General features: G+C 34.0%; 1 protein-coding gene across 13 annotated transcripts; it reads left to right on the forward strand.

The window, feature by feature from the left end:
* Nucleotides 1-2919: 2919 nt before the first annotated feature.
* Nucleotides 2920-20849, forward strand: LOC140781788 (G patch domain-containing protein TGH homolog). Of its 13 annotated transcripts, none has more exons than XR_012107740.1 (18): nt 2965-3184; nt 3675-3765; nt 3863-3957; nt 8616-8719; nt 9966-10027; nt 10129-10203; nt 11312-11460; nt 12512-12587; nt 12673-12762; nt 12930-13007; nt 13656-13797; nt 14075-14561; nt 14684-14974; nt 15084-15185; nt 17188-17406; nt 17685-18640; nt 20236-20333; nt 20474-20849. XR_012107740.1 is itself a non-coding variant. In XM_073127995.1 (17 exons), exons 2-17 carry the CDS (start codon nt 3053-3055, stop codon nt 18507-18509), a joined length of 3018 nt encoding a protein of 1005 aa, XP_072984096.1. In that variant the 5' UTR covers nt 2920-2953; nt 3031-3052; the 3' UTR covers nt 18510-18792. The 13 variants fall into 13 exon arrangements, 7 of the variants coding, with proteins under 7 accessions (XP_072984096.1, XP_072984101.1, XP_072984095.1 ...); XR_012107742.1 differs by having other exon boundaries at nt 20239-20333; XM_073127995.1 differs by lacking the exons at nt 20236-20333; nt 20474-20849 and adding an exon at nt 2920-2953 and having other exon boundaries at nt 3031-3184; nt 17685-18792.
* Nucleotides 20850-26786: the final 5937 nt, after the last annotated feature.

The following is a 26786-nucleotide window of genomic DNA, read 5'->3' on the forward strand; positions in this document are numbered from 1 at the left end:
ATAATCCAGCATTATAATTTGATTTTTAACATGCTTGAGATCAATCTAATCGAGTTTGATCCTTGGATCATTAACATGTTAATCTACCTAAACCAATTAATAATTAAATTATATTTATTTTTTGTTATATAAACTCGTTTATGACTGGACAGGCCAACGTATTTATAATACAATAATTCATTTAACTCGACTATAGCACGATAACATATTTATTATTTGAATAATTAATTTATAATAGAAAAAACTTGTTAATAACATCAAACTAATTTTATAATATAAAATAACTATTTATAAGTCAAATAAATATATTTATAAGTTATAGCTCAAATAATTTATGTAAATTTATGACCCGAGAAAGTATTTAATTAACTAATTGCGTTATTGTTTAGAAATTTCAATTTGTTCCATAGACATGTCTTATTCATATTTGCAACTCAGACATGGTTTACACTCCTTATTATAAATTGTAGGGTTAATTACGGTGACATTCCCTGTACCATATCTAATTTTCACGGAGACCCTTTAAACTTTTTTATGTTACAATGTCACTCGTAAACTTTGGAGCAAAGTGAAACAGGTAACGATGGTAACGAAAAACGTGTAGTGTAATGACCAACTATATTCCTAACAAAATTTTTTTTGTCATCAATTTAGCTAGTAAAAAGAAATTAAATTATAAAATTATCTAAATACCCTCAACTAACTTATACAAGTTTTTTAAATAAATCACCCCACTACATTCCTTATCGCAAACCCACCGCCTGTTGCTCATCTCCCCCACCTTCCCTTGCCTTGCCTCACCGTCGGCAACATCAGCGTTGACTACCGCAAATGGAGTCAACAACATCGACTGCGCCACCCCCAAAGTTCCACCACCCATTGAGCACCAAGTAGTCCACCACCCCAAGGATGGCGGTACGATCTCCCCTTGGTTAAGGTTCGACCTATTCCGTTTTCAGATTTGGACAGAATTTGACATGGAACTTTGGAAATGGATCTCGAAATATGCAACCATCGGATCAACGTGAAATTTTGATATGTTGTAGCCTTAGAAAATACCTTTCCAACAAATTAATTTCAGGTAAATCAGATGCTGGGATCTCAAGATATCATCCGAGAAGTAGACAAACGTCGAAGAGTTCGTCTACGGATCTGTGGATGGAGGCACGAGATCCTAGGTATTGATGGATGGTGGTAGACCAGCGATAATAGGGTGGCACCAGTGAGTAAGTAGAGATGGAATGATTATGGATGATGGAAGGGGTTAGGGTAAGGTGATAAATAAATTGGAAGAAGGGGGATGAGTCGGTCGCCCCTAAAAGGACTTGGGTGAGTGGCCGATCGAGGGAGGCTAGAAGCGACGGCGCTGGGGAATGAGAGAACGAGAGAGAAGAAGAAGAAGATTTGGGCAAAACTCAATTCATTCAATAATGACTTCTTGGTTGCCATCCATACCTTTAGAGGCTAACCAAACAATTCAAAAATGACAATTATTAACCCTAGAAATAATGAATTTTTGCCGACCGCGTTTGAACGCACATTTTGCGTTCTCTGTATTTGTGAACCTGATGCAGGCGTTCGCAAGCGCGTTCGAATGCACCCACCCGCGTTCGAACATGACATACAAAAAACTTATTTTTCTATAAAATAAATACTAAAATAAAAATAAAAGACACCCTAAAGTGTATCCATGCTCGAGATGACATCGATGAAGCCCGAATCGTATCAGATGGCTCCCTTATCGTCGTTAGCTGGCTCGCTATAGAACCCCATTGGGAGCGAGGAAGAAGGGAGGTCCCGATGCCGTGGGGACCCTCATCGTGATCCTCATCCACGCTGGCCGCCGCCACTGTGAACGCAAACATGTTACTGTAGAACCCCATCGGGAGTTGGGAAGAAGGGAAGGAGGGAGGTCCGGGCATCGTGGAGACCCTTGTTGGCGCTGTGGCGGTAGCATTGTCGAAGAGGGAGAGGATAGAAGGAATGAGAAAATGAGAGAGAAAAAGGAAGATGAGGGCATATTTGTCCATTATTATTAGACCAAAATAAAATAAAGTTATCTTTCCTCCAACATGGGCATTTAGGTTGTTTCACATTTAAAGTGACTGCCATATAAACTAACTCTCCCAATTTATGTGACGGTACACTAACAGAAGAATGATATTAATTTTTTTGTTTAAATTTAGGGGTGATATTATAACTTAAAAAAAATTATTCCTGAAAACCGGGTATAGTTTAGAGGGTGTCACAGTAATTAATCTTAAATTGTAATTCAAAGTTTTATAGAATTGGTTCTTATAATTTTATTTTTATTGCAAAGATTCTTTTAGTTTGCTAAACCTTCAAATAAGTTTTAGAAATAATACAAAAGGACTATTTTCAAATGGATCAAAACTGAACTGATGGTTTAACGGATACATTTTAACGTTTTGAAAATTTGACAAACTACGCCCTATGTTATACCTATTTTATAATTCACTCCGTCTTTAAAGGATTTTATAATCCGACCCTTATTCTTTTAATAATTTTCATATAATACTGAAATTATTTTAAATAACTGATATAAATTAAATTACTAAAATATCACAATCTCTCTGCCTCTCAATCATCTTCCTTTTATCTTTCCCTTAACAACCTCTTCGTTAGAGGATAAAGAATACCCGAGTAATTTAGATGTTTTATAAAATATTTAGTATATTATAATAAAATATTAATTTGTTAGGGTGTTAAAAAAATTATAATAAAAAAAAGGTCAGGGTTATAAAATTCTAAAGATGGGTATGAATTAATAAAATATATAAAATATAAGGTGTGATTTGTAAAATGAGCTAAAATTTATTTATATATATATTGGAAACGCAGGGTCCGAAGTGTTAAACGCATGTATATACATATGATGTTAAAGAGTTTAATTGGATTATATTTTACTGGAAGAATCGCTGATTGAGTAATTGTATCGTCTTCTGCATTCCTCTCTCCCTCTCGCTGGTGATTAGGGTTTCGGATTCCCTCACCTTCTACTGAAATTAGGGTTGCGAGCGGAGGTTCCACCATGGACGCGGACGAGGAGGACTACGTCTTCTACGGCACCCCCATCGAGCGCGAGGAGGATACTTCGGCTCGCAAGAGGAAAGCCATCGCCGACGCTGGACAGCTTCGGACACTTCCCGCGTGGAAGCAAGAGGTTTCCTTTCTTTACCTCCTATTACTTTATCGTTTCTTGTGGAGATTAAAAGATGATTTGAGCTCGAATTCGTAGTTTTTCTTTGTAAATGGTAGCTTCGGGAGATTAAAGATGATGTGGATGCCATCAAAAGGATGCTACAGGATCCATACCTATTTTTGTGTAGGAAAGTATTTTTTAAAAATCGAAACGGGGATTCCCTTATGAACCTAAACTTCCATAATCGGGCTCATCTTGTATATGGGGATAGAACTACAGAAGTCGAAATTGATATTTCTATATATTTTTTTTATCTTATGTCAATCTAGTGATAAACTTGTTTGTATTAATGATTATGGTGAATGGGTAAGGTCTTCCACTGTCAGTTATATTTGTAAGATTTCACTATTTCCTTTGTGTCTTTATATACCATATGCTTGAAGGAGCTATTTTTTTCTCCTTTACTTTCCTCAAAATTGAATCACTGATTGAAAATATCTGGTCTTTTCAGGTAAGAGATGAGGGAGGGCGAAGAAGATTTCATGGTGCGTTTACTGGAGGATTTTCTGCTGGTTACTATAACACTGCTGGTTCAAAAGAGGGTTTGTTCTTAACCTGCATTTATTATTGAATTCATTTACTCCTGTGGATATAGTTTTTAAATGGTAATCTTATGGGACTAAATCAAATGACATTCAGGATGGACTCCGCAGACATTTACATCATCCCGCAAAAGTAGAGGTGAGGTGAAACAACAGAGTATATATAACTTTCTTGACGAGGATGACCTAAAGGTATGCTCTATCTGTTTCTTTTTATCAGCTCTCTTGCTATTATTAGAGAAATATTATTTTTTTGAATTGTGGGTTTCGAGAATATGTATGGTGTAATTATGTATAGATTTTGACATGTTAATCTAGTAGGTTGACCTTTAGAATATCTGCATTTGATCTTATCAGTATTATATGTATGTTTAGAAGCATAATATAACTAACTTTCAAGCATGTGACTTCAGAGGAAAAATGTGCTGGCTAACACACGCACAATTTTGATGACAAACTAAATAACTATGGTGTCATTTGACTGTAGTACAAGTGGTTCTTAATCCTTAAATTGGACACACGCTTTTCTAGAGTTACAACCAAAGACACATTATACTAATTTTGGTCAAACTTAGGATAAGTGATCTCATGTGACACTTTATTATGTTTTTCCTATCTCAGTTTGTGCCTACAATTTGGTTCTTGGCAGCTGCATATGTATATGGTTTTTGGTGGACCGCTAAGGCGGTTACCAAATGCAGTTTTGGCGGCCATTCTTTGATAGATTAGGCATATCAAGTTAGCAGGTGTGGGTAGGCAAATCTGTCAGACAATATAAAAACAAAAAAATGAGGCTAGTGTGTCCTTTACTTCTTTGTTAACTTCTCGATTTATTACCATTTGATATTGTAGTTTTATATATTCAATAAAGACACGATGCTACCAAATATTATTTCTGTATATTATATGTTTCTATTCATATTATTTTGTACATATATACATATGTAGCATTTTTAATATAATGTTGGCCGCATGCTTATTTTCCATTTTATCGGATTGCCCCCACTTTCTCTTTTCCATAGTCATAGGACACCACTTCTCTTACTTTTTATTCTATGCTGGATTATGCATATATATATATATATATATATCCAGACATTATTATATAGTTCCATATATTGTGTACATAAAAATCTTCATTGCACACATTTAACCAGTTATTGCTTATATAGCTCCATGCATTATACACATTTTTCTAAGTGTGATATTATCTCATAGCAGCAGATCGATGGAGGACATGAGTAATTAATAATTATTATATTGTTCTTTCTTTGTCAATCTATCAAGGGTAATTTAGTCTTTTGACATAACACATCCTCTATTTGGACTTGTTATCGCAAATATGACAACTAAGTACATTTTTCTACTTGTATTTATCTAAGGTAATGATTAGACTTTTATTTTTATTTACAGTAAAGCACCAAAGAATAACTTATACATGTACACATTTTGAACATAAATAAATGCAAATAATGTTATACTTCAATACTCTTATTGAAGCAAACAAATGAACCCTAGAAGAACGGTACCTTACTCTAAGTTGATTGAGGTTGGCTACCTGAATCCTTTATTTCTCTCTATCTGAGCCCATACCTTTCTAGATTAAAGGGCTATCATATATTTTCCTAATGCTTTTGTGGTCATCTCTGAACAGCCCCACCCCACCCCACCCTATCCCAGTGACATCTTCAATTTGAACAAAATGCTTCTCCTTTTGGTTTAGTTATCCTCATCGGACTTTGTTGTAAACAAATTTATCGCATTCTTGTATCTAATGGTGCTATGCTCAACTGGAATCAAGTCATTCTCTAATCTCTATTAGATATTTTTGTTAGCTAAGAACAAGCATAGCAGAGGCACTTGATTGGAGTACATCATTGATGTCATTCATGTCTATTTTATTTGGGAGCATCCAGGAGATATGTGGCCTCAATGTGATTATTTAATACTTGATAAATGATAATCAAGTTTGAAGTGGACAGTCTTCTTCATTGATTTTTTAATCCACTTTACCGAGGAGAAAAATATTCACATAACTGTATTAGTTTATTTACTTTATTCATGATAAAGTTGTATTGGCAACATGTTGAATTCCATGCTTGACATTTTTTAGTCATTGAGGTCTTTGGAATAGACACAGTGATAGAGGAATAGTCTATTTTAATAGCTGATGAAATTTTGCTGGTAGATAGTTTTAGTTAGTATCAATAGCTTGGCTAGGGTATGAAGGTTCTTGTAGTTAGACATTGCATTCTTATACATTGGTAATAAAGTTGAATTGATTCTTTGTCACTTGATTTACAAATAGTATTGGTTTGATACTTTGATTTTGATTTAGGCCAAAGAAAAGTGAAGGAACATCTGCGGGTTGGAAGTTATAGGGGATATTGATCTTCTTGATAACCTTGCGCATACAGGCCATGGTGGCTTTAATCTTGAAACCTAGAATTATTTTGAAGGAGTGATTTAATTATTTACTCATGGAAAGCCATTATTGTTGTCATCATTAAGCAACCTTCCCCAAACAATATGATGTCGGCAATGGTATTAAAGATTCAAGAACTCCTTTATTTTTTCTTATACTGACTTAGCACCAGAACCCTAGAATGCCGCATGGCTAGAAGATCAAGAGGTGATTTTGGTTCCTTGTACCTTTAGAATGTCAAATAGACTTTTGACTCATTAAGGACCATATTCAACATATGTCATTGATGTACCATAGTTGACAACAATCTATCTGTTGGTTAAATGATTAGGGTGTAAGTAGCTTTAGATGAAGGTATGGTACTAACCATGGTTTGCTGGATCGGCCGATCTTGATCCTATTCGGGATTGGCCAAACCCGATCCCAACCAAAGCCCAATTCAAACTCTCTCTCTCTCTTTCTCTTTCACTCTTTTTTTCTCACTCTCTCTCTCTTTCTCTCTTTTTCACTCTTTCTCTCCTTATCATATAGCCATTTTTTTTTGTTATGGAGAGATCTAACTCTAGTGACAGAGATTTAACTCCAACGAACTCCGGTATGTAATTTTTTAATTTTATTTCTTTACTTTTCTCTCAGTTTTTTCATTTCCTCTTCTTCTTCATTGCACCATAGTTTTTCTTTTTTTTGTTTGGTTTTCTTTCACTCACTCTCTTCCTAATCTCTTCTTCTTTTTAGTTTTCACCTCACCATAGTTTTTCTTTCTTTATTTTCTTATTTTTTGTCATTTTTTCTTAATTTTTAGAATTTTTTTGTATTTTTAATTAATATTTATAATTTATATAATTAAAAAAAATCTGATCCGATCCAGGCGATCGATACGACCGATATGTATCGTTTTTTCAGAAGACCGATCCTGATTCCGATGTCTTGAACCTTGGTACTAATGAATGAATTTTTGAGTAGTTGAGATTTTTTGTCTAACGAAAAGTGCAGAGACCACTCTTTACACACTGACTTATACTATTTTTTGACTAAGTATTAGCTGCATTCACGGTAAACCATATTTAGATATATAGACAAACTTATAACACATCTTAATTTTGGTTACTCTTTTCACAATTCCCTTCATTCCATTGTAATAAAGATGTATACCAGTTGAGTCAACTGATTGATGACATGCATGTGCTTTCTATCTACCTTGTGATTTTATAGTCGTATGTGTATAAAAACAGTTAATATATGGTAGTCTGTAATGTGTACATGATGTTCTATACGTCTCATTCATGCAGTAAATTAAGGCACACCATCCATTTGTATAAGACTGGTTGTATGCCGTTGTCTTGATTAACTATCGTGACAGATAGGTGCCTAATAATGTTGGCTAGATGGGTTGGCATATCTCCTTGCCAAATACTATTTAGGATCTGTTTTGATATAGGAAATTCCTATAGGAGTGCTTTACTTTGAAAAATATTAGGAGGGTAGGTATTTTTCCTGATAGCTGTTTCAGAAGCATTTAATGGGGATAGATTCCTATAATGGGAGATGTTCACAATTAGGTTATAATTTTGAATTAGGTCGGTCTACTTCGAAATTTTTGAATTCGGTCGGTCTACTTTGAAAATTTTGAGTTAGGTTGGTCTACTTTGAAAATTTTGAATTAGGTCGTTCATTTGTTGAAGCTACAATCCCTACTACCCTTTTAATTCTTCTTCTTCCTTTCTTGTCCTTGTCAGCATGCCGTCCAAGCACACCACTTTGACAGCCATGGTCTGTTGGCTTTATTGGGAAAGGACCTCCTGGTTCTCTCCCTCTCTCTCCATAGGGTTGTTGGAGCATGACCAGAACACGGCTTGGTTGACACAGTTGGGGGGACACAGAATCTTCTCTCTTCCCCTCTCCATTTGGTGGAGCATTTTTCCTGTCATAGCTTGATCAATAACAGTGGGAAAACACCTTTCTATCTCTCATGGATTTTCTGTTTCCTATCCTCACCATCCAAAAAATCCTTTAAATGCCCAGACAACAACATACGAAAATAAGAGTCATTCCTAAGGAAATATTATTATAGGATCCTAATTTGCAAAAGTTAGCTCTTACAGGCTGAAAATGCTCCTAAACAGGCCTCTAATTTAAAAAAGACTAGGATGATCTGGCCATCATATGAATGAACCAGAATATATTGATCCCCTGGAGCCCTTGACATGGATATACTGCCCTTATGAACTTTGATAGGACAATAGTAGTGATTTGGTATGTCCTTTGGAATCCTTAATCATGCATAAAATAGCTGTGCTCTGGAACCACTTACTCCAAAACATGTGGCTGCAATTTGGGCGTTTCTAGAGGTGTTTGTTTGTATTTCTTCTCAGGTAATGAAGATTATTGTTTTGCTTTCCGTGATGATTATGATTTTGACTAACAGGATATGGGAGGACATGCGTTAGAAACATCAATGAATTTTGACACCTTTGGATTCACTGCTGCAGAATATGCTCGTAAACAAGCAGAGAAGGAACAGGAAAAGAGGTCACTTAAATTTCTCATTCAATAGTTTAACTTTTTTGATGCGCGATAGCCAATTTAATCTCATGTATCTCAACACATTGGTCATACTGTGTGATATGGCATATTCTATTTCTACCAGCAAGAAGAGTTATGCTGCCAATACAGTGTCTGCTTTGTAATCTTTACAAATATGCTTTCATCATACCTGTACCATATGTTTTGTTTGAAAACTAATTTGATCTGTTCCTTTTGCTAAGAAGGTATAGTTTGATACTCTAGCTCTCACATTTTCATTGCACTAGTCTGCAAGTGTATTTATATTTGCCCTGCTGCTTCTTGTGATCGCTAATGCATCAAAGCACATGCCTACAAACTGCAAGGTTCTATGATTCTATGAATATAAAATCCATTACCATCATCAATTTCACCATTATAGTCTGATCTATGCTAGGCACAATTTTGAAGATACATCATATATCATTCATTATGTATTCTCTCTTGACTTTCTTTCCCTTCTAGATGTAAGTGATAGGAGCTTCATCAACTTCTATTTTTGGATATTTTTGTTAACCATCTTAGTGATATCCCATCCTAAAATATAGCAACATGCATGTAATGATTAGAACTCACCACTGTACATGCTATCTATGTGGCTTTTAGAAACAATATGTAGATAAATGTTGGTGAATTCATATATTGCTTTTGAAATTTATGTTGGAGTTCTGACAACTACTACTGAATATTTCAATATTATTGTTGGGCGTATATCTAAGTTATGTAAAGAAAAAAGTATTGAATGCATGCAATTGAAGATTTTGTTAGGAGGATATGCTCTGGAATAATATCAAATTGAGCTCAATCTTTTTCATGTGGGTGTTTTGAAATAAGTTCATTTGTGTACGGTTTCTTTACCTCCATTTTCCTATTCAATTTTAGTTAGAATGGGCTATTATCAAATTGAGCTTAATCTTTTGTGTGTCCATGTGTGTTTCAAAATAAATTCATTTGTGCATGGTTTCTTTACCTCTATTTTCTTATTCAATTTTAGTTAGAATGGGTTATTTAACTTTTTTGTCTTTTACGTGCAATGCTGCAATTACCTTTCCATTTTCATTGGCTTTCTAAATTATGAGGTAGAAGTTCTTGATGTTGAATATTAAATATGGTGCTGTCGGCACTGAATTGGTTGTTTTGCATGTAATATGATTAGTGTACCTCTAACAGAGGTGTTATGTCCTACATTGAATGTTGCATTTCTATATTGCAGACCTTCAGCTATTCCAGGGCCTGTTCCTGATGAATTAGTCCTTCCTGCTGCACATTCTATTGGTTTGTTTTAAGTTCTCGCTGTTTCTTCTGTCGCGATAAGAACAGTTTTGTAACCAAAGGTAATTTTTCACAATATTATACTTTATCCTTATCTCCCACAGGTGTGAAATTGTTGATGAAGATGGGATGGCGCCAGGGTCGTTCAATTAAAGAGACAAATTCTGATTTCTTATATGGTATTTCTAGTTTACCCATAGTGGTCTCCTTTTCCGAGATGTTTCTGTTCAATGCTAGTACGATGCCTGTTTCTCTTCATGCCTATGTCCCTCTCATTAGTTTTCATCTCTGAATACATGAATTTGCAAAATTCCTATTGCCTTGCACAACTTTGTGTAGTTCTTGTTTACATTTCATTAATTTAAATAGTCATCATTGTTTAGCCGTCTCTTAAGGTGATGTGATGAACTTATGAGCTCTATGGTTGCCACTTCAAGTCAAGCAGGCGTCCTCTTGATCAAAGGCGGAGGCTGTCTTGTGCCTTCATTGCTATAAGCTTTGTGCAATAAGATGCTATTATTCTAATTGTAAGAATTGCACAATTTTCTGTAGTTGGAATTGCCTAGGATTACATTTTCTGCCATTGTGCTGACTGAGAATGGGGATGGCTGATTGGCATGTATATCACTTGATTGGTGATTTTTTAGTTAACTAATGTAATTTGGAGAGCAACTTCTGTTCTCTTACTCTTTGCTAATCTCATTTTACGCTACTATAGTTAGAACATCTTTTGATTGTTTTTAAAGATTATTTAGTTATAAGTTGAATTGATGTTACTAGATCCTGGAATGATATTATATCTAGTATTCTTTCATACAAAAGCTATTCCTTATAGAATTTAGACATTTATTTTCTTATTAATTTTCAGTAAGATTGTTAAGACCAGCTTTGTAGCCTGTTATGGTTCTCTGCTTATTAAAGTGATGAACTGTTAATATTTGAACCTTTTATCTTCATCACCTTTCTGTAGAACCTCTTACTCAGTTATCTTATTTTCTTTTTTATGATTATGTTTTGCTTTTTGTGATATTACAATAAATACACCATTATGTCCTGTTGTCCTGTGGGATACCTCGTTTGGTGAATAAGCAGCAGGAATGGTTTCATGATTGATAAGTATTGATCTAACTCCACTTATGTGATTCCTTGACAAACTGTCTGATAGAAACTTCTTCCCTCAGCTTGAACAGCCTCTTTAATGTGTGATGTTGCTTGTTTTCTTCTATTGATATCGTGATATGCTGGATTTTGTTATACATCTGATTGTCGGTCCTTTGATGTTTTCAGAATCACGTAGAGAAGCTAGAAAAGCATTTCTAGCCTTTTCTGGTAATAAGGAAGCGTCAGAACTTGCTCAAACTGAATCGAACAGGCTGGATACCGATGCATATCCTGAAAAATCTAGTGATTTCTTATGTACTGCTGAAAGCACTCCAGTGAGTAATTGATTTTATTAATTAGAGCTCCCTTACCTTGCTTTTCAAGTAGGCATCATGAATGAGCTCTTCTCCTTATGCGTGATGTTTTTGAATATGTGATGTACATTGTTTGGTCTAAGATTCTAGCTTTCTTTGTAGTTTGACTTCGATCAGTGTCAAGAAATTGTTGTACTAGCTCATAAATTGCTATTTGTTCTTGTTTACTAATTCTCGCACCATTTTCTGGGTAGCTTGTTTAGTATTAAGTAGTGTTATGCCTCATACAGCTCTAATACTAGTATTATCATGGTATTAGATAGGTTCATTGACTTGAGAACTTTTTGTCTGTTCCCTTTTTCTTTCTCATTTGAAATTTAAGGTTCTATATATAGGTTTGTTCAATATTCTTATATTGACTTTCGTGCTTAATCCTGCAGCAGGTAATTTCATCTTTGCTGCTAGCCTTTATTAGTGGGTCCTCTTCTCCCAGCTAATTTTCGAATACAATTATTTCTACCCTTCTACAATTTACTACATGATGGATTAGTAATGTTTAAATAAATTTGGAAGGATGAAAGGAAGAGGATGAACTAGTAATTGTATGCTCGAGGTTTTAGCTTTTCAATTTCCAAGTGCTTAATTTTTTTTATGTTACTTTCTGTTATTAACCTTGAGAAAGGAGCCAGTAATTGTTGACGTTTTCTCAGAATTTCTTTCATATATTGGCAATAGAACTTTTTTCTGCAATTCCAAATGAGGAAGTTCCTTTATTTTGTTGGTGAATTGAAGAGTTGGAGACCCTTATTTTCTTCATTATCTTCATGTAGAATAACTGAAATGATTAACTTTTTTAGTGTTAAAATGAGTTTCTATCTTATCATTACTTCACAAGTTATTGTCAGTAAAAGTAATAGATATGCCTGTAGTTATAATTTAGTACACAAAATTTTGCATTTACTAGTCTAATACTTTTATAGTTTTATTTTATTTCCTATTTCTGGTATTGACATTAATCCATTTTCTTATCATTCTGCAAACTAATATTTGTCTCTTATATCCCCTTTATTAGGTGTATGTACTTAATCCGAAGCAGGACCTACATGGATTAGGTTATGATCCTTTCAGGCTTGCTCCTGAATTCAGAGGTAATGGTTTTCAGTTGAGGCACATAATTTATTTTTGCTCCATTGCACGTACGTAATATTTGTCTTGTCTCTCTTTTTTCCTTAGATTGGAAAAGGTTGCAAAATTCCAAAAGTACAGCCCATGGTGGTGATAAAAGTAAGGTTCTACTCAAGGGAAATCTTTTGATGTCTAACTGTAAGACACCATTATTTACATGCACATCTTATATACTTTTTTGTCTTCCAATTCTCAGAATATTTAGATAATTTTATCTAATTTACCTTTATTGCTTTATGATAGGCTCCTGTTATTTTTAACATATTCTCCACATTTCCGAACTTAATTGGTTGCTCTATCATCAGCAGGAAAATATGCCCCTGGTTTTGGAATTGGAGCCCTTGAGGAACTTGATATTGAAGATGAGGATATTTATGCATCAGGCAAGTATTGGTATGTCATTAAATTTATAGGCACGATGACTTTGAGGTCAAATGATGTAGTAATCACTACTTCTGGAAGATTTGGTGTTTTCCTTCGACTTGTCAGAATCTGAGCAACCGATTTTGTTGGTTTATTTGCATTTGATCACTTGTCAAATTTTTTGGAAACTATAGAACCTTATTTTCATCGAATTCTCAAGACATGCAGAAACAGTCCTTCAGATAAGATAGATTTGTTGACGATTCTTGAACTTCTGTGGGATAATTATAGCTCCTTGGTGTATTCTGGTATATCTTTGTGCACTGGTGTCGCTTTTCATAGTTTACATGAAAAAAGTAGTGCTGATTTTGGTGAACAGTATTGTTGTTTGTTCACATACTGAGAAATTGTGCCAAAGTGCTTTTGTGTGCTGTTTCGTTCTGCTCTGACATCTGTCATTAATATTGTAGACTATTGGTTAGTTCTATAATTCTGATTAGGCATGTTGTAACTTATAAGACACTGCAAGAATTCTCAAGCTATGTGATGAAGTTACTCTCCTGTCAAATTAGTACATGAATGTTTCTTCTTTATACCATATCTTTATCATCATAAAATCTGTTGGCTTACTTCCCTTCTTTCCCCTGTTTCTCTATTTATTATTTTAGGTTTTGAGTTTGAACAAACAGAAGTTGAAGAAGTTGAGCCTTCAAAAATGATTAGTGATAATAAGTACAAGCTGGAAGATAGAAAACTGGGTGTTCTGCTTGGTTTCAAAGTTGCATCCAATACTGATTACAAACTTGAAAGGTATTTTGACTATTTGTGAAAGTTTATAATTTCTCCTAATATATATTCTTAAACTTTTTCTTTAAAAGAATTTATTATATTTTCGTAATGAGACTATTTTAGGTTTGCTGAATATGATGCATTGTTTTTCTCGGTTTAGCATCTGTTGTATTAGGAACTACACTGTAAATATTTGATTGGAAAATCTCTGCAAAATCTATTTCAATAGCATACTAAATTTTTATTCTGGAGCTGAAAAATGGACGTTATGTACTAAATTTTTGGTAACTGCTTTCAGATTTCATCCTCCTGTTATTCCAGCTGATTTTGAGCCACGTCACAAGTTTCTCACTCCACTTGAGACTGTAGATAAGTTTACTGAATGTCCTCCTCCTGAGGTTTCTCCTCCAGAAGATAGTAACTTGAGATTATTGATTGAGGGGTCTGCAGCTATGGTTGCCCGTTGTGGGAAATTCATTGAAGATCTCTACAAGGAAAAAGGTAAAACAAATCCGTTATTTCTTTTTCTTAGTGGAGGGGATGGCCATAGTTATTATGAGAGGAGGTTATGGGAGCAGAAGCAAAAATATGTTGGTCAACAAAGACAGGATGATGTAAAATCCAAGCCATATGTTGGAAAGATGACAGCAGAAGATCGTGGTAAAGTTCTCGGTGAAAAGCCACTTGATAGAAGCCCCAAAGTCACTAGTCCATCTTTTCCTGTTAAAGAAGCCATTCATCTTCAGTCCAATCTTATAGATACCTTCACCAAGCCAATATCTCTTGTAATTTTTCTAGTTATCCCTAATACTTCGTCACATTTTCTTTCATGTTAATTTTCCAATTTTCTATTGACAAATTTAGGTTCTTTGAATAATGGAACTTAGTTTGTATTGTTGGAATATAGGGCGGATCATCAGAATCTGCAAAGCCTTTTAAAAGTGACCCTGCAAAGCAAGAAAGATTTGAGCAATTTCTTAAGGAGAAGTTTCAAGGCGGTCTTCGTTCTGCACAGTCTTTACTTGCTAATTCCATGTCAGAGGGCGATCGTGCTCGTGAGAGACTGGATTTCGAGGCTGCGGTTGAGGCAATTGAAAAAGGTAAATGGAATACTGAAACTGGCCTCTCTTCAGGTCAGCAGCTCAAGGATTTGCCTGGAATTGGAGATATGCAGTTCATATCATCTAGAGAGGTAATGGTAGGAAACCTCTTGCTTTGCTTGCATCATTTACTTCTTGTTATACGCTTTACAAGACTGACTTACGATGTCGATAAAACATACTGAACAAAAACATGGAGAACCTCAGAATGATGAAAAGGTGAAGTATCCAAGGAGAGAAGAGTTCCAGTGGCGACCTTCACCCATTTTATGCAAGCGATTTGATATTATTGATCCTTTTATGGGGAAGGTATTTCACTATTTTTTTATTATTGTTAATGAGTGTTTCAGTAGAATATATTGCTTTATAAATTCTCAACCAATACTTTCCCCAATGTTACGAAAAGCGTCAACGGTATGTGGGCAGTCATGTGACCACATAGTGCCTATGTTGTATGTGGGCACAAGAAACTTCTATGCCGGCCATAATTCCTGGCCAAGCAGATATAGTTGATTTATTTTTATTGGTCTAGCAATAAAAATATTAGACCTATCTCGCATATTGGATGTTTTAGCATAACAAGCTAATGACTAAGTAAAAGTTGCAATATACGGAGAATCATTTTCATAATATTCTATCTGTTAATAATGCTACTATCAATTATATAATTACTCAATAAATATTTTTTGAACTATGATTAGTTACACCAACAAAATTAATCAATAAAATATAAGTATGAACTATGAAGTGCTATGAATATCTCGATATTAACATAGCACTTTCATATGGATATGAGGGTGCATATGCGATTGTTGGCGATCAACATGCGGGGGCATATGCGTATGTGGTTCTTATTTGTGGTTAAATCTCATATGAGGACTGCATAATACATATGCAGGGCCGCTTTTGAAAACAATGACTTTACCTAATTCTTTCCTGTGTGCATTACTTATTGAAAGGGTCATTGGAATTTTATGTTCTTCATGACAGCGCACATATTAAATTGACAAATAATTCATTAGTTAACTTATTGTTTTCCCCTTATCTATCTTTCCTATGTTCCGACTTTACTGTTGTTGCATTTTCTGTTTTCAAATTTGAGTTGGTATTCTCTTTCGTATGTGGAGGGCTAAGGGCGTCATGTAATGTGAAAGTAATTCTGGCCTCCTTCCTTCAAGTTATCATCGATTAGAGCCTCTAAATATCCTTTTAAGTATTGTGGGTAATGCTGCATTCTTCCCATCCTTGGACTTTCTATTGGTAAAGAAGGGTAGTTTCGGGTAGTTTGAAAGTTCATAAAAAGTAGATTTTGGGTGGAGCAAAGGAATAGAAGTTGATTTGCATCAGAGCTGTTGTAAGCCTTACTATTAGGTAAACTTTTGAACTATTAAATGAAAATCTAACTGCTCATTAGAAGAAATAGTACAAACTCTACAAAAGGAACATATTAATTTTACTTCCCTCACATAGTGCTCAAAATACTTGTGTTCCGTTAGTTTGCATGGCAAGTGCATAAGTAAATTGCATACAGTCAAGTCGTGATGCATCAAATTGCATGTTGATGCCACAGTTGATATTACTAAGCAATTGGTCTTTATTTTTTATATCTAGCATATGAGTATGTAGATATGGAAATTCTTTGAGATATATCGTTACTACAATGCAGGCCAAAACTTAGTAAAGGTGGTGTGAACAAATGTAGGAAATAAATCTAAACTTCTTATTTATCCAATGTTAGCAGGAAGCGCTAATTCATTTTTTCTATGCATGTTAGGATCCATATGAGATACTAATACTGTTTCATAGAGCTCAGTGAAAAATTGGATGTGAAGGGCAAAAATAAATTGCACACTTGTTGGTGGTTTGTGACTAACAGTAAATGCTCTGCCTTAGCCCAAGTAGTACTGTGATAATTATTATCCTTAGTACTGTGGCAGTTATAATTATTCTCTGAATAGAAGTAGGATGTTGTTGGTGATTTTGTACCAGGCTAGTCATTGACCAATAATATGTTGTAAGGACCTAGCAGTTAAAAATATAGACATATTCCATCTCATGTGGCATGATGATAGATGCACAAGTGACTGGTTATTACATAAGCAGATCTTGTGAAAAATCCTTCAATTTAATGTGCTATTCATCTCATTATCTTTAAATTGTTGTTTCAGACAAATTTTTTTAATAGTGATTCCTGCTCTGCTAAATATTGGTGTTAATAGAAGAAAGTTAATAGTGTCTGTTGCTGTTGACTACGCTAATACTTTATCAACTTCTAGTCGATCTAATCAAAATTGCTTTCTCCTATTTGCAGCCACCCCCATTGCAAAAACCGAGAAGCAGAGTGGATACCCTTATCTTTATGACAGAATCTGTCAAGGGTTCAAAGACAGATGAGGCCGAAGAAGCCAATAGAGATTCCTTGCATGTATCTCAATCAGGATCTCAACAGGCTGAGAAACAACTAACCATGGAGGAGCCTGACATTGAGCCAAATGCTATGAATGTTGAGAGACCAGTGGATTTGTATAAGGTACTTATCTTTCTTTACGCCAAGATGCTTGAGTGCTTATTGATAATTTTTAAGGTAGTATTTACCATGGTTGGGCTGGCGATTATGGTTCCCAATATTTTTTATGTGCCCCTTCTTTTTATATGTTACTATTTGTGACAACAATTTTTTTCGGTATCTTACTTTTAACTTACTGAAGTTGCATAATGATGACTCCAAATTGTCAACTTTAATGTTTTACTGTTTATGATGACCTGCCATAATGTGGACGATGTATACATGGCAATTCATGGATGCAGGCCATTTTCTCTGACGACTCAGATGACGATGAGGATCATGCTAATCCTAGCCAACTAGCTGATCCACTGCAGACCAATGAAGGTGCTAACATGACCCTAAACCGTCTGGTAGCTGGTGATTTTCTCGAATCTTTGGGTAAAGAGCTGGGACTAGAGGTTCCGTCTGATATACCTGGTCCCGCTTTCAGGGCTCATAGTTTGGCTCCCGCAGAAACAGCTAGCAAAGGAGATATAGATCTCTCATCAAGAACTGCCAAATCTACTGCAGCACTTGGAAACTCCAGTATAGCTAAAAACAAGGGCAAGGTTAACGAAACAAGGTCTGTAGACAATGCTGAAGCTGGTGCTTCTTCAATCAAAAGGCACGATTTAGAAGTTCCTTTTACTAATGGAGACGGGCATATTCCAGTGACTGGTCTTAGTGTTTCAGACATCAAAGATGACAAAAGTGAGAAAATGGAACATAGATCTGAGAGGAAAAGGTCAATGCATCGACGAAGCAGGAGCAGAACTCCAGATTCTGATTCCTCTAGTGATCAGAATCGGGCTAAGAAAAGCAGAGCTCACTCAAGGCATCGCAGAAGCAGAAGTAGATCTCCAGATACGGATTCTTCTAGTGAGCATCGTCGTGCTAAAAGAAATAGAAGTCGAGCGAGACATCATAGGAGCAAAACGGCAAATACTGATTCTAGTAGTGATCAGCAAACACACGAACACTCTAGATCTGGAGGGAAAAAATCATCATCTAAAGGGAAAAGCAGAAAAAAATCTAGACACCACAAACACAAGAGAAAAGATTCTCCTATTAGATACTCGGGAAAATAATTGGAACTGTGATGGTAGAGATGAAAGGAGAGCTGAAAACTGTTTGTGCAACATCAGATGGTCATAGAATAGCATTGAAGCAAGCAGAAGCCAAAACTACCTCTAGTTTTAAAGCGGTTTCTATTCTTCAAGTATGTGCCTCTATTTTGGTTTGTGTTTTGGTAATTTGGTGATCATCTGTATCTTAGTTTGGCATTTTCCTCTTGTTAAGCACATGATGTGTTTTTGTAGTATTAAATGTAGAGAGTATTACTTGATCAAACTAGTGCAAGTTACATATCTATATTCCGAGTTTTATATATATATATATATATAATGAGTGAAACAAAAACAAAGATAACCTGGAGGCAAAGAGCATTCATGTGGAAAGTTCTTTTGCCAGCAAAAAGTCAATAACTGGACATTTATTTATTTATTGTTTCAAGTGTAAATTTTATATACATATCTATATGCAATAATCAATATGGTGGTAGGTCAAAAAACCGAAGCCAGAGAATGGCACTAAGATAACAAATCTTATTATCATAACAGTATTGTAATTCATGCATTCATTATTTGTTTATAAAGTCATCTTTATTTTCTCTGTAATCATTACTCTTTATTAATATTTTTTTCCTTGTTTTATCTGTTCTGATTAGTTAATGCTTAATATCACCATCAAGGATGTTCTCTCTTTCTTTCTGTACAGGTGACCATGTAATTGTCATTGCTCTTCTAGCAATTCAGAAGCTTGAGGAAATCTTGTAGATCAACATATTGACAATAGAGATTTATGCTTCATGGATGCTAAAACATAAAATTATGAACTAACGAGCTATGCTACGCCATTCTTGAATTAACAGACAAATGAGAATTCAAAGGCAAAGTTAGAAGTTTCTCAAGAAGCTCTTTGTTTATCTTAATTGGGCCCTATTGTAATTGTCCTGCTGGTTACAACTTACTGATTCTTATGATTCAAAATTAATAAGAATTGAGAATCTTTTCCGATTGTTTTGTCTTCATGCATTGGGATGATTAGTAATTTAGTACTAATCAAGAACTGTTCTTTCCTTTGCAATTTCACTCAGTCTAGAAATTCTGAGGTGCTGTTTTGTTTGTTGTATTTGGAAATACATAAATATAATAGAAAATGTGTGCATATGAAGATGTTGAATTTAGAAATCAAAACTTATTGTTTTATTAGTTGTATATTGTATATCTGTTTTGTACATAGTTTAGAGAGGGAGGGATGATGTTGCACTCTGACAATTTGGTATCTAGAATCAAAGAAGGGATGATTGGATGATATGTCGATAGAGCTCCTTGATCTAAATGATATACGCTGGTAACTATTACTTGGTAGAATAAAAATGGAAAGAGACAAATAAGTAAATCTTCCTTCAGCAAACTGTTATTGGTACCTAGGTTTTCCATTGTGCTTCTTGAATTATGGAGAAGTTCGGAGATTTTTATTCTTCTTTGTAACATTTAATCTATATTTTAAATATGTACAAGGGGTATTTTCTCAATTTCTCATATGTGGCTTCTATAATTACTTTCTAACTAGATGCTGCATCTGTAGACGCCACTTTTACAGATGCAACGATCCAAACGGCCACTTAATACTTTCCCTTTTGGCTATCACTTTTCTTATGCCATCATGTTTAGAGTCTCTTATGCAGTTTTGTCTCACACCGGTAGCTTTTTCTTAGATTGGCATAATCACAAACCATTCATCTATTTCAAGTAGGTTGTAGCTTTCAGCTTTCTTCAATATAGTCGATGCTTGCTGCAAATTGGAGTTGATGAATCTCAGTGTTGAGTGACATCGGTGTTACATAAATGGTATGTTCACAGGTGATGGTTTTGAATGACATAATTAAAAGAATTAAATATGACATGAATTAGATTAGATTGAGCTTCTTGCAGAACTTTTCTAGACTATGTTTTATCTCAAAGGTTTTTTTTTTTTTATCTTCCACTAGGAGATCTTGCTAAACTCTGGTGGAGATTTGGAGGAAATAACGACTCCTTTTGTTTGTAGCCTGCATCTTATGCAGTTTTTGTGAAGTCACCATCCGTCTCTGATATGCCTGACAGAGCACAGTGGATAGAATCTTTCTTATACCAGATGTACTATTTAAAAAAGCCCTTTTATATTTTGTGAAAAAGAAAAGTGGCTCCACTATATTGACTCTTTCTGCACTGCATTTTTTATGCTGCAAAAATGTATCCTGCTGAGTATCTAAATGATGCATATAGCTTTCACAATAAGACATAATGAGTTGGTGTCAATGTAATGATAAAATAATGAGGTGGTTCTTTCTTTGTGATGGGAATAACTAGTACAGCTTGATCAAACATTTGAGAGAGTAATCCCTGGCAGGAGTTGGATGTGTTAGGAAATACATGAGCCCCTTGGCAATTACATGGAGCTGCACTGAATGAGACCACCTAACTAATGCCACTATGTTTCTTGATGCCATCAGAATTCTGGATAGAAGGTGCAGGTAACCAAACCCATTCTAAGATTCATTGAGTATTTCTTAATCTTTATAATTTTATAGTGTTGGTGGAGTTGGCCATTATTTTGACACTTTATTGAGTGTCTCACATTGGAAAGTAACTATAGTGGCAGCAATGGGCCAACAAGATGGTGATGTATTGCGCTCCAGTTTTTGGATTAGAATCTATTAATCATCACCAAGAAAAAAAAAAGTTTATGCAAGATTGGCACTATTTTTTTGAGTTCCTAATCTGCCAATTTCTAGCTCCAAAAGATGGCAACATGTTTGGATTAGAAATCAGCTTATCAAATACATATTGATGTGATGATTAGGTGCATAAGCAGGGACACTTTCTTACCTTCCTCTCTTTTTAAAATGAATTAATTTCATTATCTCAAGATTGTTGTAGTTGTTCAAACAAGCATAGAATTTGTTTATTCCTGTAGCTAAGCTTTCAGCATTGGAGTGTTCCTCTTATGAGGACATCCCAAGAGATTATATTAAATCCCCCTTCTTGTTCTCTTTGCTAGGGAACAATTGAAGTCTTGCATGGTACTCTCTTCTAGGGTGGTTAATTTCCCCCTTCTTACATGGATATTGAAATCCCTGGAACACTGCATCCATTTACTCCTCTTGATTGAATCCTTGAAATAGATAATATAAACAAAATAGATGGAGATGCAAGTAAAGAAGGCTCTCATCTGGTCAATGTTGTCATGTATTTATTACACTATGAATTATGAAATGCATGCTTGACTTTTGAATGGTTATATAATCCTTTGCATATCTTGCCACTAATATTTTATCAAGGTTTTTAGGGAATTGGGACTTATAATATTTGCAATAATGGTGAATAGTCAAAGACTAAACGACGAGAACCTTTCAATATTTTGTCATGCAAGTTAGCCTATTAGTTTGTTGTTGACTTTATTGCATGATAAATACAAGCATTAAAACTCCTCAATTATTTCAACTATGTAGATGTAGTCGTACATCGTTTAAATTATTTAAATTGAAGTTTCCTATCTGCTGAGTGAAAAATATATATTATAATACTAAGTGAGGACATCATCTGCATCCTTGAATTAAATCACTTAGAAGTACAATCTTTTTTTAAAAAAAAAATAATTAAGATGAAAAGTACCTCCAAATTTAGTTTATATTTTTCTTATATTCTTGTTGAAGTTCACAAATAAATATCATTAATCACTAATAAAATATTGTCTTGCTCAACCTGATATCGTGTGCTCATCATGGATTATATGAAAAAAGTATTAAGATATTAAGTAGCCATATGGTTTTATGTGCTTTAAGATAGCAACATCTTTCTTGAAAATGGATAATTTATAAGAACCCTAAATTAAAAAAACTTATTTTCTTTTTTGTGTTACATTTTATATATTTGAAAAGAGTGGAACTTTCATGTATTAGTATACAACAATTCCTACTAATTTAGGAGCTGATATGAAGAAATTAAAAAAGAAAGAAAAAAAAAACAAGAACATCAAATCATTTTCCCAACAATGGATTAAATTTTACTCCAAGTATCCATCGGAATTTGTTTAAAACTCAAGATGGGAACTTAATTATTGGTAAAGAACGAGACTAACAAGACTCATGATTTTGACCTTGCTTTCTTTTAATCATAATTAACTAAAACTAATCCATTTCGGCTCAAAATTTTCATTATTTCTAAGAGCCAATTTTTTTTTTGAACCTATATTTTCCAACCATCTTGGATGTCTTTCTTCAGACAATTTTCTTTGAGAAAACCTCTTCTTTGAACAAAATTATAGAATTAGAAGTATAATATAACATTAATAACCCCAAAACCTAATCCTCTTCAATCAAACAACTCCTTAATAGACAGCCCACCTAAACCTTAACACATTCCATCGTCGAGATGGGAGATTCTCCACGCCATAAAGTTGGATGCATCCTCTAACAAAGAAAAAGATTATAAGATTAAATCCAACCTCATAATAAAATCAAATAGAATAAGAATTTCCTCTCCTGTCTAGAAGCTGTACTAATGGGAGTCTAATGCACCTAAAATTCTCTTGTCTTTTAATTTGATGGAGAATAGTAGGCATCATTTGTGTTCTTAATGCCAACTTTTGTGTCTGTGGAGCTTCTAGATTAGCCTTAATTGACTCTACATCAGGAAGATATTGATTTGAAAACTAAATTAGTTCTAGAGTTAATTATAATTACACCCCCTAAACGAAGATCACATAAAATTGACCAGGTAACTGTCATGTAATATTTTTTTATAGAGATTTTTATAATATTGCCACCGAAATCATATTGCTCTTCCAAATCATATCGTTATGTTAGTTAAATCTAATTAATCATGATTAAAGTATAACCTAGATCCGAAAAGAACTATTTTACCCTCGCATAAATTATACTTTAAAATTTATCCAATGTTATACCTAATACCATTGATAAATAGTTACACTCTAAACCTAAAAAGAGCTATCTTTTGGAATATTCAGTTAAAAATTAACTGTAATGGCAATTTCGAAAGAATTACTAGTAATTTTGATATTTTAAAAGTTTTCAGTGATAATTGTATAAAAATCCCTACTTTTTAATGAAAAAAATTAAACCAGCAACTAACGAAAGGAGCATCGATAGATTCTATAATTAAGAGAGTTAAAGCGTTAAAAAAAATAAACAAAGATGTGTAATGTAAAAATTAACAATAATTCAGATGATCTACATATAATTATCACTTAGTTTAATTATAGAGGCTCCTACTAAAGTCTAATCCTTGGTTCAAATTTTTGTCTCTAGAAGAAAAATGTTCGGTTTTTGTTTCAAAATTTGACATTTGGAGTTTTGTCGAATAACAACGATATTCAACAAAAGTGAAAAAAAAAAGTCAAACACAGAAATCTTGGTAATTTAAATTGGCCTTTTTGATCTAGTTTCAACTTGGTTGGTACTATTTCTTATCCTTTTCAAAAAGAATTAATTCTAGATAAATTTGAGAAAAGACTACTCACTCCTCTATCAACTTGAAAAAAGAAAGCCCTTTAAAAGTCAAGGTGGATAACAACAGCAGTTTAATTAGAACCATTGGCTTATTATCCCTACCAATCCTCTTCTCTAAGCCCCTTATTGGATCACTGGAGCTTAAAAGAAAATTTTATTTGGGTCTTTTTCTACAGGACGTTTATAAATCTAGTTAAGTGTGAAGTCTGAATTAGGGCCGTCAAAATAATCAAGCTCGACCTAAAAAATGAGTCTATTTAAGATAAATCTACTGGAATTAATTTCGAGCCGAACTTAATCATAAGCCAATTCAATAAAACTCAAAATTAATAATATAATAAGTTCTCATTTCAAGCTTGCATGCTTATTTAGGAGCTCGAGCTTGAAATTGATTCGAATTAAAGTTATTGTAATTCTAAGCTTAGATTAGAATTACACCCTTAGTCTTAGTCTGAATAGATCCCTTGTCCATTGATACCACCACCAAGGCATCCCTTTCTTCTGGAAGAGAACTACCTCTCTTTCTTTCTTTCTTTCTTTCTTATCTTCTCCTCTTTGGGTCTATTTAGTTTGTTGAAATAGAGAAAGGATATTCTTAGCCTTAATGGCTAATGCCCTGAGATGATGTTATTCCATCCATGCATGTGTATGCCCATTGTGGCCATTAAGTTTATTCCTCTTTCATCAATATGTGGGGAAAGGACCAATGCCAAATGTATGCATGATGTTGAGCTTTTGGAAACTTCCTCATAATTATTATTTGGAAAGTGAAAACCCTGGGGCCAAAGGATAAAAGAAAAAAAGAAAAAGTCTAAGTGAAAGCCTATGGTTTTGCTTCAAAAGTCTTTTTCTATAAATGCTGATGATTACTCTAAAATCTTAAGCTAAGAAGTCTTCTTACCATAGTTATTTACACGGCGTAAATACGCCATTACTCAAAGATATATTACTATGGACTCTCTATTCTCGGTAGATAATGAACTCAAGATAGTATACTTAGTTCAGAGTTGAAAAGTTTAGGGTAAGTATAATTATCCCTGTTTAGGTTTGAATTAAATTTTTTTAAAAAAATATTTTAGATAACAAATAATTTTGATTTACTACTATACTAAATTAATGGATTAATTTAAAAGCTTAACCGGATAGTGCTGGCATTAATTTGGTCACAAAATAGTCACAAGTAATTGATTCCTTATGAGGCAGGCAGGCCAACTTACTTAACACCTCCATTAATTACTCATAATGAAATGAATAACATTTGATAAAATCCAACCACATAAGACCCAATTAAACCATAATTTATTATGGTTTTATCTACTCCCCTTAACCCCTAATTGATGAGTAGTGGGGATAAAAACATCCAATAAATTCCAATTTATCCAACCAACGGGATAAAAAGTATATCTTATTAGAGTTTTTGACCAAACTGGTCCGGTTCCAAAATTTCTTTATCGACACAAACTATTTTTTAAACTTATTACTAAATGAGGTCTAATTCATCATAATTCTAATAAAAACGCTGAATTGATCAGCATTTTATATATATAAATTCTTTAACTTAGTCTTTTAGCAGCTAAGATAAAAAAAAATATCTGACACTAAAAATATTGAACTGGTCGACATTTTTATTAGGGCTATAGTGAATTAGACCCTATTTAATAATAAATTTAAATAATACTATATTTTGATTAAAAAAATATAAAAAAATTCTAGTTTGGTCGTAAACTCTCACTTGTTACCTCCCAAACTATTCCACACAAAAATCCCATAAATCCCCAAACTACCCTTCCGCGGTCGTTGGCCGCCCCGGATCGGTTGGCTGCCACGTGTCACCCGTACCTACCCGGATCCTGAGTTTCTTTTATTTATAACGTCCACGATCCCAAGGCCAGGTAAATTCCGAATCTACCCGTGGTTCAGGGGTGACTCTGGGTGGAATAGATGGGGGTATTTTAGTCAAATGACGAAGCGTGTAGATCCCGCACCCCACGGCTTAGGATTCTCTGCAGGACTAATTTAAGCGCATAAATTAAGCCAATTGGCGTGCTTCGTTCTCCCCTAATCTAGTTTAAGCTATGGTTTTAATGTTACAAGGTAAATAATTAGTCTCTAAGCAACATTATAATAGGTTAACACTCAACATTATCTTTTGATGTCTCCTGAAAATACTTTGTTATTATGAATTAGTTATAATTACTATTTGTCAATAATAATTACTATTTAATTGAGAAGTTCATATCAAAAACTCCCTTTGAGAATTTTAGCTTCCGAATTAGAAGGTGGGAGGTTTATAATAATAACCCTAAGCGTGTGTTTAACTACTTAATTCGAGTAATATATTATTTCATTTTAAAACACTTTAATTAAAGCTGGGCCAGCTGCATCTGCTCATTTCTTTGTTTATTTTTTTGTTTCTAATATTTTTCTTTTATATTTCGATCTTTGTGCAATATAAAAATACATAAATTGAAGGCTAATTTTTTTAGAAAAAAAATTAATCTAAACTAAACACTGTGTTGAGCCAATACATGCAAAATAAATTGTCTTGGAAGCAACCCTAAGAAAAATCTAGGGATTTTTTTTTAATTTTTTTGCATGTATACCCCTTAAAAAACTTTTTATTTATATATCCTTGGAAATTTTATAATGTATCCTATAGATGTCCTTCTAGTTATAAACAAAGATTTTGAGAGGTATTTATATATAAATATCAACTTTCGAAGGATATTTATACAAATAATAAATGATATATATACAAAAGCAAAAAATAAAAAAAAAATCTAGTAAGATC

This window comes from Typha latifolia, chromosome 2 (assembly GCF_019914945.1).
Source record: "Typha latifolia isolate L0001 chromosome 2, TyphaL0001v2, whole genome shotgun sequence".
NCBI lineage: Eukaryota > Viridiplantae > Streptophyta > Magnoliopsida > Poales > Typhaceae > Typha > Typha latifolia.